The 13,533-nt window shown below is 44.2% G+C and overlaps 1 protein-coding gene across 2 annotated transcripts in view; it reads right to left on the reverse strand.

Annotated features, from left to right (window-relative positions):
* Window positions 1-12,714, reverse strand: part of KCNK2 (potassium two pore domain channel subfamily K member 2) — a 94,390-nt gene extending 81,676 nt beyond the window's left edge. For both annotated transcript variants that reach the window (XM_028152193.2, XM_054711635.1), the window contains exons 1-2: window positions 12,669-12,714; window positions 9,128-9,438 (exon numbers count right to left, since the gene is read on the reverse strand). In XM_028152193.2, coding sequence (XP_028007994.1) covers window positions 9,128-9,438; window positions 12,669-12,714 — 357 coding nt within the window. The remainder of the gene's footprint in view (window positions 1-9,127; window positions 9,439-12,668) is intronic.
* Between the last annotated feature and the right edge of the window lie 819 nt (window positions 12,715-13,533).

Genomic DNA, 13,533 nt, shown 5'->3' on the forward strand with positions numbered 1-13,533 from the left:
AATGACACTGTGGGGCAGCAATAACACCTGGTTGGGACCCACGAGTCAGTGCAACACAGAAGGAGCCAGAAAAATTCATGTGAAGCCAGCATACCGAGACCTGCATTTCCCTAGCTGTATGTGCTTTCATGAGTTTTCCTAGATTCCATATTATTGTATGGTATACTAATAGTCTATCAGAATATTAATCTCCGTCTATCTTTCTGGCCCCTTCCATCTCAGCATAAGTTGGGGGATAAGATTAATAAAAGAAAAGAAAAATATGGAGAGAGGAGGTTGAGAGAGAAGTCAGAAAGAAACAAAAGGGCATACAGAAGGGAGAAAGATAAAGGTTGCTGAGATAACAAAGAAGAGACAGTTGTACAAGCATAAGCTGGGATTTAATACGACTCACAGTCACTCTATCTAGGAAGTTCTATAAAAGAGGTTGTCCTTAAAATAGGATTTGTGTGGGCAGAAGACTGAGATCAAGGAGACACAGCATCGAAGAACACGGTACATTTTTATACCATTTAGCCTAAGGCCAACCACACTAGCCAGCATTTATTCCTGCACTGTTCCTAAGGCCTGACATTCTAAACTGAGGGAAAAAAGTAGCCCAAAATGGAACGAGGGAGTTTTACTGCCAATTACATGTATCCATAGAATCCCCAAATTTGGAGATTCTGTTGGCTTTTCCAAGAGAATGTCACTGATTTTTGCTCATCTGATTTTCCAGTACACATAAGCATATATTTCCACAATAGCTACAAGTTGAAACAGGTTTTGTGGGTTTTAAAAACAAATGATTTTTTTCCTGCCTTTCCTAAATAGGTAACTAAAAGATCATAACCAGGATTGAAAATCTCAGCCTCTATACACACACACACACACACACACACACACACACACACACACACACCTCAGAGACCAGTTAATGTGAGTTGTATTTGAGTAAATCTAACTTTTCACAACGCAAATTAGTCATTGATGAAGGTCAAATATCACAATACTAAAACATTCCAATAATATTCTGATAGACAGTTCCTCTGCTTCAAGCCCTGTAAAATTTATGTATTTCTCACTTCCACGGAGTTGACTCATTGCCATTAAAAAAGCCTACAAGAAATGTCTGTGCTTGCAGGTTCCAGGTAACATTTCTTCATACACTACAGATAAATGTACTGATGACTTGCTAACATTATGCAGAGAAAAGGAAGTCTTACAAAACTGTTTCATATGTTTATATTTCTTGGTTCAATGTCACCCAATCAAGACAGCAAAAATAGCGTATGAATTACTTCCTAAAATGTAGTGATTCATACTCTTCCTGTCTGAGCTTCTTAGCTTTCCTCCCAAGTTTCCCCATCGCTCTCAATTACACACCCATACACTCCCCAGTTAAAATAAATACTGAATTAGCTGAAACCTACTTTGTTGAGAAACAGGAACATGATACAATTTCTTATACTTCTTCAAGCCGAATGGAATGGCAGGGCTACCCTTTGACAAGTGTCCAATAGTTATTGCACAAAAATGCAATTAAACCCTTCCCTCAGGCACCTCTCAGACTGCCTTAAGAGTGTCACACCACAACCATCAGCACCGAAAACGAGCCTGGCATCTTTCCCCATGTTTTCTGCATTAGTCATTCACAGATGCTGTATTATTCATCTTTATTCACACAAGGATACCAGTCCCAAGAGCATTTCAGGGCACAACAACCAACCTATGAAGATGCCATTACTAGAGCCATCTTTTTTTATTATTGATTTCCTGCCCTTCCGAAATATGTAACTAAAAGGACATAACAAGGATGGAAGATCTCAGCTTCTGTACACCCATGCACAACCAACAAAGAGACCCGTCCATCAGATTTGTATTTGAGCAAATCAAGCTTTGCACAGCCCAAATTAGCCATCAATAAAGGTCAAACCCAAAACGTGGGTATGTGCTCTGACAGGGAATTGAACCAGCTACCTTTTGATGTACTTTTAACCAACTGCATCACACAGGCCAGGGCGCTAGAGTGATCTTTAAGGGATGATGGATCTCATGACTGGAGAAGTAACAAGTTGGACCAAACATCCGTAGTGATATTCACTGCTCTCCTGCCCTCAGACTCCCTCGAAACAACAATGTGTGTATGCCGGTGGAAGGAGCAGGATACATTTAAACTGGGCAGAGAGAGAGAGGAATGAGAAGTCACAGTGAGCAACACGGAGTTTCTTGAGGGCCCGGGAGGTGCATGAAGGGGGAAGAGTGCTCGCATCAGGAGGCGACTGAAAGCATTTGAACTTCACTCACTGTTTCACTTTTAATCGCCACTGTGCTTCTATCGAGTGTCCTCTAGAGTCTATTTGGAACCAGCACTGTAAGACTGAAGTGTTTCAGCATCTCATAAAAATAACTCTGTGACCATTATCAATATGGTATCACATAAGAGAAACCAGATACGTATTATTTATCTTCCACAGAAGCTGAGGCACGGAGACGTCAAATGGATCACTAGCTCCAAGTAAGTAAAAATAATAAAAGCAAAATAAATGAAAGCAGTAAAATTTAAAAAAAAAATTTATGGTTTCAGTCTCAGGTCTTGGTGTTACAGTTCAGCTATATGATAGCTTTGGGCATAGCTATTACTTATAATTTATTTCTATGTGAAAACACTTTAAAGGCGCCAAGTAATACATAAATGTATAATTAAATTTTTAAAAAGAATCCATTCATAAGTTTGAAAGTGAGTGAACATCCTGTTTATTTTATCCACATGTGTATAATGTGTCCCAAATGGTCACAGGACTTATCTTTTATGATTGTGTCATATACAGCCTGTGTTTTTAGTGTTTGAGCTAACTGCTCAAAAATTATTTGTGTCATGTTTAGGCTTAATGATTTCTAATTATACATAATATTACTATCATTAGTTTATAGACTACAGTACCAATTGACTATTACAGATCATGGTAAAGAGAGGAAGACTTGGCAGTAGCATTTGACAGAGCTGGTCTCTCCCATTTTGTGACATGTCCTCACTTGCCTCATAGAACACCACGCTCTCTGATTTCCTCTAATTCCCCTGACCACTGTCTCATCGCCCTCACCTCTGAGTCCCTGGTCCTGTCCCTCTCCATCCATCCATACTCCTAGGGGATTTCATGTAGCATCACCAAGATGCTCATATCTCCCAAATGTATTCTTCACTCTGGACCACTCCCCTGTCTGAGTGTCTGACAAGCAACTCAAACCAATCATACACCAATTCGGACTCCCGACCTCACCCCTGAAACTTGCTCCATCTGAGTTGTCCACATCTTATTAACTGGCATCTTCGTTTTTCTAGTTCTTCATCCTTGATTTCTTTCTCTCACACCTCACATCAAATCCTGCCAAGTTTATTTTTGAAATCTCCCAATTTGGTCACATCTCATCACATCCACTGCTTCTGTCCTCACCCAGACCATCCACCATCTCCCCACAGGGTTCTTGAGTGGATCCCCAACTGTATTCTATTCTCACAGGACAGATACAGTGATTCTTTTTTTTTTTTTTTTTTTTGTAAATATGTTTTTATTGATTTCAGAAAGAGGAAGGGAGAGGGAGAGATAGAATCATCAAAAATGAGAGCCCGGCCGGTGTGGCTCAGTGGTTGAGCATCAACCTATGAACCAGGAGGTCACAGTTCGATTCCCAGTCTAGGCACATGCCCAGGTTGCAGGCCAGAACCCCAGTAGGGAGTGTGCATGAGGCAGCCAACAGACGATTCTTTCTCATCATTGATGTTTCTATCACTTTCTCCCTCTCCCTTCCTCTCTGAAATCAATAAAGATATATCTTTTTTTTTTAAATGAGATAGAATCATTGATTGGCCACCTACTACTGGTTGAAAGCCAAGATCGGCCAAAAGGGATGCCTCCTGCACCAATTAGCAAAGTTGTGAATGCAAAGGAAAAGTTCTTAAAGGAAATTAAAAGTGCTACTCCAGTGCACACATGAATAAGAAAGTGAAAAAACCTTATTGCTGATGTATAGAAACTTTTAGTGGTCTGGATAGAGCAAACCAACAACATTCCCTTAAGCCAAAGGCTAATCCAGAGCAAGGCTGTAACTCTGCTCAGTTCTATGAAGACTGAGAGAAGTGAGGACGCTGCAGAAGAAAATTTTGAAGCTATTTTGGTTCATGTGGATTAAGGAAAGAAGCTGTCTCCACAACATAAAAGTGCAAGGTGAAGTCAAATAATGACGATACAGAAGCCACAGAAAATTAGCTAGAAGACCCTGCTAAGATAATTCATGAAGGTGGTTACAGTAAACAATGGCTTTTCAATGTAGACAAAACAGCTTCCTATTTGAAAAAGATGCCATCTAGAACTTTCATAACTAGAGAGAAGTCAATGGCTGGCTTCAAAGGTTCAAAGAACCTGCTGACTCTCTTGTTAGGGTGACTCTAAGTTGAAGCCATTGTTCATTTACCATTCCAAAAATCCTAGGGCCGTTAAGAATTATGCGAAATCTACTCTGCCTGTGCTCTATAAATGGAACAACAAAGCCTCAATTATAGCACATCTGTTTACAACATGGTTTAAAGAATATTTTAAGCCCACCGTTGAGAGACCTGCTGCTCAAAAACACAAATTCCTTTCAAAATACTACTGCTCACTGGCAACGTACCTGGTCACACAAAAGCTCTGATGGACATGTACAGTGAGCTGAATGTTGTGTTCATGTCTTCTAACACAACATTCATTCTGCAGCCCATGGATGTAATGTCAACATTCAAGCCTTATTATTTAAGAAATAGATTTTGTAAGGCTTTTGCTGCCATAGATATTGATTCCTCTGATGGATCTGAGGAAAGTAAATTGAAAGCTTTGGAAAGGATCCACCATTCTAGATGCCATTAAGAACATTCATTTGTGGTCCATGAGAAGAGATCAAAATATCAACGTTAATAGGAATGTGGAAGAAGTTGATTCCAACCCACATGACTGACTTTAAGGGGAGACTTCAGTGAAGGAAGTCACTGCAGATGTGGTGGAAATAGCAATAGAACTAGCATTAGAAGAGGAGCCTGAAGATGTGACTGAATTGCAACATCTCATGACCAAACTTGAATGGATGAGAAGCTGCTTCTTATGGATGAGCAAAGAGTGGTTTCTTGAGACAGAACAAACTGATGGTGAAGATGCTGTGAAGATTGCCGAGAGGACAACAAAGAATTGAGACTATTACATGAGCTTAGTTGAAAAGCAGCAGCAGGTTTTGAGGGGACTGATTCCAATTCAGAAAGAATTTCTACTGTGGGTAAAATGCTATCAAACAGCATCACATGCTACAGAGAAAGCAGTCATGGAAGGCAGGGTCCATTGATGTGGCAACCTTCAGGAACCACCTCGCTGCTCAGTCAGCAGCCCTCAACATCCTGGCAAGACCCTCCACCAGCAAAAAGATGGTGACTCACTGAAGGCCCAGATGATGGTTAGCATTTTTTAGCAATAATGTGTTTTTTAATTAAGGTATTTATGATGTATTAAGACATAATGCTATTGTTTTAAGACACTTACTAGTCTACAGTATATTGTAAACAGAACTTTTACATGCACTGGGAAATAAAAAAAATTTTGTGACTTGCTTCATCATAATATTAGCTTTGTTGTGGTGATATGGAACCAAACCCCACAATATCTCCACAGTATGCCTATATTATCTTTCAGATCGCCAGTCTTTCCCCCACTTCAACGCAGCATGATTAGAAGAAAACTCCCAGCCCCTGGGAAGGGAAAGAATTGGAATGTGCATCTAATGTTCTGGGTTTCTAGGGTCCTGCCTAAGGGACTGGTTTCTTTTAAATATATTTATTTAAAAGAGAAGAAGAGTGGGGGGAGAGAGAGATAGAAACATCAATGATGAGAGAGAATCATTGATTGGCTGCCTCTAGCATGCCCCACACTGGGGATCGAGCCCAATATCCGGGCATGTGCCCTGACAGGGAATCGAACCGTGACCTCCTGGTTCATAGCTTGATGCTCCACCACTGAGCCACACTGGCTGGGCGTGACTGGTTTCCATCTTGCCTATTTCAGAGCACTGATAGGGCCTGGCACAGTCTAGATGCCTGAGGAACACTGAGAACAAAAGTGAGCTGGACATCTTGCCTCTGCTCCAGAGGACCCATGGTACAACAGACAGAGGCCAACACAGCTTGGCAGCCTCTCCACCGTGGGGCAAGAAAAGAGTGGAGCATGCGTCCAACATTCTGGCTTTTGGGGGGCTACCCAAAGAGATGGTTTCTGTCTTGCCCAACACAGAGTACTGACAGGAGGCAGCACACTCTACAAACCTGGGGACCACTGAGAATAAAAGTGACTTGAATGGCTTCCAGCAATTCCAGAAAACCTGCAGTACTGCGGACAGACACCAGAGGTAGCAAGAGATTACAAACCCCTAAAAAAAAAAAAAAAGAAACTGGCAAAGCCATCTAATTGGGAATTTACATGCACAAGTCCAGAGAAGATGAATCTACAGCAAAGGTCTGAGAGGCCTCTCAAGCGCAGCTAATTGGTGAAAGTCTTTCTCTATACATAGTCAGTCGGTAAAGATTGAAGAGGGGGCTGTGTTTTCAAATAGATAGATCACAACCGAAAGAGACAGGGAAGCATGGCGCAATGAAAGGAACAGAATAAATCTCCAGAAACAAAGTTATAATAATATATGTATTAGTGAGGTTTTAAAGGATGATTAAAAAGGAAAATAAATCACTTTGAAATTTATGAAAATCAGACGAGTGAAATGTAATTCTAATATATGATTACTGGCTCATTTGCCTTCCTCCCTATTAAAACACTGATCTTGGTCCTTGAAGCCATGCCATTATAAAGATTTATTTTACCAAAGAGAGAGAATATAATGTATTAAAGCCATATGGTTATAAATGTGAGTAATATAATAAATAATGGGCAACTTCTGCGTTGAAAAAATACTAAATAAGCACAAAAATACTCAACCAGCAGTGAATATTAATGAAGCTAAAGTGGATTGCCTCTGTGGGGCAGAAAGAAAAGAATTAGGTCATACACTGAGCTCTGTTTGATGGCATTCCAAAAGCAATGTAGCAAAAATGACCATCTCCACCTCCAGATGGTCTCCACCTGCCATGACCTTCAAGTTGTTTGCACGATCCTAAGTACTAAATGTGGGTGGTGCTGAAGAGTGGGACCATTTTCTAATTGACACAGTTTCCTCCAGCAGTGTCCCGAAATCCCAGGCCTTTTTCTCCTGTCCACGACTAAACACATCTCAATTCAGATTCTAAGAATCAGATATTTCAACCCAAAAAAAGGATGGAGTAGGAGTATGGGCTAAGGGGATAACAACAGCAAACAAACCTAACATTTTTTAAGCACTTAAATGCTTTACTTGAATTACCTCTTCATTCTTCCCAGCAACCCTCTTTCATATGTATTCTTTCCTCAGTCCAAAGAGATCATTTAAAGTTTAGAGAGCAACATTACTTGCTCAAGATGGCACCTCTAAAAAAGTACTCAACTGGAGTTTAAAATACATTTATCCCAAAGTTTAGGCTTTTACCACTACTTCGGGCTACCTCCAAGACAACCTAGGGCTCTTCTTATTCTTCTCCTTCTTTTTTAATTTAGAGCTCTTCTTCTAACACCCAAGGGACATGGGGATTCTTCAGAGATTTTTAGTACCTCTTAAGATTATGAGGCACAAAGAGAGTGAAGTGATCGAGATCTTATGTAGGAACAGGCAAGGGAATGGGTGGAACAATGATATTAGCTGCCAGGTGTACTGTCAATACTGGAAATGTTGCTATCATCTAAAAATAATAGAGAATTCAGTATATAAGTACAGGAGAATAATAGAGAATTATTAATGTTGCTATCATCTAAAAATAATAGAGAATTCAGTATATAAGTACAGTATATAAGTATGAGGAGCCTTTTCAAAATTTAGGTCAAATAAGTGAGAGGCAGAAGTGTCTGAATGTGATAGGAGCTAAATGAGGGTCAGAGAATATTAACTTTGATAATTTTGAATAAAACTTGAGTAATAATTGTATGTGTATTCTATAAATTTAAAGGGCTACAAAGGGCAGAGAAAGCATTTGGGAATCCATGGCCAAAGGAAATAAGAGAGGAAAGGTCTTAGAACACGAAACTGGATTAAAACCAATAATAATTTCTTCCCTCAACCTACTGTTTCAACGCATTCAAATGATGTAAAACCAACTATAAGATGAGGATATATTTAGTTCTAGGGCTTTCTTCTTGACCAGGATTCTTGGTTTGGCTTATGTTTCGTGCAAAAAAAAAAATCTACAACAAAAATATAGCTATCTCAAGGAGCCGAACTGAAACTTGCAAGTCACTTTGGGATTATATTTTAAAACAAAGTGTTTTTCCATAAAGATACTATTCTGCTTTTATAGAGTACATTAAAACTAAATTAGTTTTTATTCAAAAACTCTTATTTTTCCATACAGTGTACACTGCTTTCAATTGGGGTTTAGAGAAGCAATGATTAACCACTTCTCCCTAGGTACCTAGAAAAGGCCGTTATCAGTTATATTGGGCTGGGTGAAAGATGGGAGCTACAACTTGTTAACCACGAGGGGTGCCAAGCTCAGAGGATCACACCACAAACTCATCTTTTTTACCTTACGATGGTCACTGCCACAACTAACCCAGCTCTCCCGCCTTATATTTTCCTCTCATTTGCCACAGCCAACTTTCTCAGGCAGCAATGTCCATTGAGCCAGAAGAACCTCCAGCAAGTAACCCCAGGTCCATAGGGGTCCTCTGGCAGTTCTAAGGCAGGGCAAAGGGGAAGAAAGCTGGGAGAGGCCAGGACAGAAATACAGAAGAGCAGGGACAGAAGAGGATGAGAAGGCATAGTGGGAGGGAGACATAAAGGAAAAGGAGACGAAAAAGGTGGCAGAAGTAAGAAAAGAGGGAAGACGTGTCGAAAGGAGACAGTCTGCAGAGAAGAACTCCATGTGAAGGAGAAAAGTGGACCCGGGGCCCCCACAGGCAAATCAGGACAGCTCTGTGCTGTGAGGTGCCTCCTCTAACTCTTAGTCTTTCCTCCCCCACGGAGGAAACAGAGTAACACCCCTCTGCGCCGTTACCTGGATGAGTTCGTCCAGCTCAGTCGAGTTGACGCAGGAGTGCTGGGAAATGAATGTCTGCTTCTGGATCACGATGGTGGTCCTCTGCGAGATCTCGTGAGGCTGCTCCAGGGCTTTGAACACGGTGGCTCCGATGATCAGATAGAGGACCACCACCAGGAAAATCGTGGAGACCGTCTTCCATTTCATAACATTAATGGTCGTGTCACTCTCCACCCGGGAAGCAAGCACGGTGGGTTTCGTGGAAAACGAGAGCCTCGGTTTGGAGTTCTGAGCGGCAGATTTTGGATCCAGCAAGTCAGGTGCCGCCACTGAACAACAGAGAAGGAGGGTTAGGTTGGAGGAGGTTAGTGGGGTAACGGCTGGGCTTGTCTAAGGGGTTGCAAAGGTGGACGGGATTCTGTTCTCCTGGTGGAAGCCCTGGAACCAGCAATGCACCCAGGAGCATATAAATGGGTTCAAGGAAAGGGGGCTGGGCCTTCGCTCTCTGTTGCTATTGGGGATCCAGATGGGAGGGAAGAACAAACAAACAGGAGTTGGACCGAGAAACTTAAAAAAATAAAAGCATGCCCGCCCAGCTAGTGTGGCTCAGCGGTTGCGCATCGACCTATGAACCAGGAGGTCACGGTTCAATTCCCGGTCAGGGCACATGCCCGGGTTGCTGGCTCGATGCCCAGTGGAGGGCGTGCAGGAGGCAGCCAATCAATGATTCCCTCTAATTGTTGCTGTTTCTATCTCTCTGTCCCTCTCCCTTCCTCTCTGACATGTCTGAGGGCTTCCTAATTAATTTCAAAATTTATATCTGTCCACCATGAGTCAACAAAGACTTACTGAACTCCTAAGAGTGGATGATGCTAAAGTAGATATTTGAATACTCATGAAGAAGGTTCCTGGATACTCCCCCTCCCACGTACTTAACACTCTATACCACGGCAATCAACGTAAATAACATTCTCTACTTTTGCCTTAAAAAATTCATTATAATAAAGGAGTTGTATTATAAGTGAATTTATGACCCAGACATTATTGCTCCAAGTAAAACATTAGTAATTTTTCCGGTAATACATGATGATGGTAAATAAACCACAGTAGCCCAATCATTTCTTTTTTCTTATCCTCTAAATTGGGCTCATGGTTAAGCATTCCTTATGTTTTGTTATTCAATCTCTGACATGTGTATAAAAACAAGAGTATCGCTACCCATTGTGGCAAAATCCTTGGTGCAGCCAAGACATGACAAGTTCCTTCCATTTCAACAGTGAACATTATCAAGAAAAAAAAAAAAGTTTAAAACCTTGTCTCACACCTTGGACCCTCCATGCTCTGTACAAAGCTAATTGCTCCATTAGAATGAATTCATGTGTTCTCTTACAAATTCCCATATACTCTGAGGTGACTCTAAATCCATTTATTATTCATCTGAGCTGTTCAAAAATATCATTAATGGATTCATTTTTAGCTAATACAAGAGATACTAGACTTCTACTTGCTAAGGGGAAAATAAGCCATCTATTACAATATATTTGATTGGAAAAATAACACTGAGCCAAAAGGAATAATAGAATGGCCAAGAAAAAGGAAATTTTAAAAAGCCACCAACTCAACTAGAAGAATCAACTTATTGCCCATAATTGTTATAGAAACAAGTAGAAATAGTATATATAATACAAGTCTAATAAAACGATAAGCTAATCTAAAAGACACTTTGGGGTAAGTATATGGGAAATCCCAATGGAATTGCCCCCAAATACCCTACAGGAACCTTAAAGTACTTGAGAATGAGAAGGAAATAGTGTCAATTTTCACATGGCTACATACCTTGCCCTCTTGATTACAGCTGAGTTAAATTTAGGACTACCACAGTTTGAATTCATAAACTAAATCTTCAGTTTCCCATCAAAAAAGCAGCTTTGCAAACAAAGCGATTTGAAGCACCAGTGCTAAGCAGTGTTGAGAAATGATGGCAGATAACTGAGGGATCCTCAACCAGCGAAGCTCTGAATGGTTCTGACTTTGAAGAGAGGAAGCCAGAGCTCTGATGGGGTTACAGTGCCTGCACATATGTGGGATCTCCACATACGTTCCTTACAGCAATTAAGTATAAGTATGTACACGTTTCTCTCCTGGGACTCTCACCTGCTCCGAATAAAGCCCCAAACTCACAGACACTTTGAACATCTCTTGTTCGTAAAGGCAACTTCACTCAAAATCAACACTGGCTATATGTTTAGGATTTTCATTTAAAAAAAAAAAAAACACGTTTTAAATAGAAATGCTGATAATAGCTAAAATCACTGTCATCTGCTGTCTAACCACCCCACCAGACCCCCACGCTGCCTTATGAGTTTGAGTGAAAAATAAAGGTCATAACCTAAAATTAAGCCATTTTTTTTTGGAATAAAAATAACAAAATCACATAGAAGCTCAACATTATCTCTCTGGAGGAAGCTCCCAATCCTTTCCCTGCAGTTCTCTGTTCTCTCCTGCTTCTGATTGTTCCTGTCAGTGGTTTCCAGTCTGCAGAACCGGAAAACACTAAGACTATTTACCTGGATGCTCCCCAGATCCCAACCCTCCATCCCAACGCCAAACTAAACATCATTGTATGCTTTCGGAAGAAGGGGATAGGTATATTTTTTAAAGTGTGTGTGTGTGTGTGTGTGTGTGTGTGTGTGTGTGTGTGTGTGTTAAGCTAATACCTTTCCTGATGGAGTTTATTTTAAGCTACTGCCGTATCTTTTAATTAGCAGAAATACATATAATGCTCATTTGGCAGCCCGAATGGACAGAAACTGGTGAGATAGCAAAACGGAAAAAAACAACAACAGCCTTTCCTCTCCGTCTAATATGGGAAACCCTCTGGTTCCCACCTCCAGTCCTTTGGGGTGTGATCAGCAAGAGACGCTCCTCCGCCCAAGGAGCCGGAGACTGGCCCCCTCCACATGCTCTGGGCACCACCATTACCGCCCTCCTCTGCCCCCGGCCCATCAGCCTCCTCTCAATCCTGCTCTCCCATCCTCACCCAGGTGTGTCTTCGCTCTGCTCCCCGGAGTCAATGGACGACTCAGTACCAGGAGGAACGAGCTTCTTTCAGCACCACTGCCTGTCCCACCACGCAACGGGCAATGGCAACAAGTGTGCCCAGGGTCACCACGCGTCCTGCCTGACGGTGGCTCCCAAGGGTTGACCCTCCTCCTCCTTCGGAAATTAGCTCCCCCCCCCCCCATACATACACACACACACACACACACACACACACACACACACACACACACACACACACGGTGTCTCAAACCCGTGCCCAAGGCAGATGCAAAACCTGCAGGCACCTGCGGGAGACAGGGGGGAGGCAGCAGGAGAGGAGCAGTGAGTGACAGGTCTGCCTCCAAGCCCAGATGAAGACCCCACACCTCGCACGGGAAAGGGAGGTGGGAAAGGTCCGCTTGCAGCCAGCGGGGCATCAGCACCCCTCCCCGGACCAGCTGCGGCGGGAAGGCGCGGGGCGGGAGGCGGAGGGGGAGGGGGGTCCCCGGGGTCTCACCTCCTGCGCCAGAGCCGGGTTTCTCCGGCGGGGCGCTGGGCAGCATGAGGCATGCAGCGTTCACAAGGTTTGGGCCAGAGACGGACTCGAACCGTTCACGCGCACGCCATGGTACTCACTTCTCATTCGGAGACGGGCTGCGCGCTCCGAGCGGCACGGGCAGGCATTTTCCCCGGCTTTGTGTTACAAGGTGGGGAGAGCGGGGCTGGACGCGGGAGGGGGTGGTGGGGGGGGGGGGGGGAGCGTGAGAAGACACGAAATCGCGGGAAGGAGGGGACACCCGCGGGCTGGGCAGAGGGCGAGGCCGAGGCCAAGTTGGGCTCGGGCGCCGCCGCCCCCGCGCGCGCGCCTGCGGACGGGCCCGGGTCACCCGGAGAGCGCGGGCGACCCGGGTCCCGCGCCGGCCCGCCGCCGCCGCCGCCGCCGCCGCGCGCTCCGCCCCGGGCTCGTCGCTGGCCCGGCCCCGGCGCGGCGCGGGGGCGGTCGGAGCAGCCCCAGCGGCCGTGCGCCCCGGCGTCTTTGTGCGCGAGCCTCGCTCAGCCCCTCTTCGCATGTCTTTGTGCGTCTCCCCCCCCCCCCCCCCCGCGCCAGCCCTCCGGGCCCCACGCGAGCTGCGGCCCCGGCTCGGTGGCCCTGCGCGGCTCTCCCTTCCAGCGGGCTCTCTCGCCCCTCGCCGGCTCCTCTCCCTCCTTTCGGAACTCCCTCCCCTCCGCCCCTTCCCCGCTCCCTCTCTCGCCGCCCGCCTCGCCTCCCCGCACCCCTTCTAGCCCAGCCCTCGCCGGCGTCGCCCCAGCCTGGGGCTCCCTTCCCCAGCCCCGCTCGGCCCGCCTCCCCGCCCGGGGGGGACACAGCCCTGGGAGACTCA

This window comes from Eptesicus fuscus, chromosome 22 (assembly GCF_027574615.1).
Source record: "Eptesicus fuscus isolate TK198812 chromosome 22, DD_ASM_mEF_20220401, whole genome shotgun sequence".
In the NCBI taxonomy this organism is placed as follows: Eukaryota; Metazoa; Chordata; class Mammalia; order Chiroptera; family Vespertilionidae; genus Eptesicus; species Eptesicus fuscus.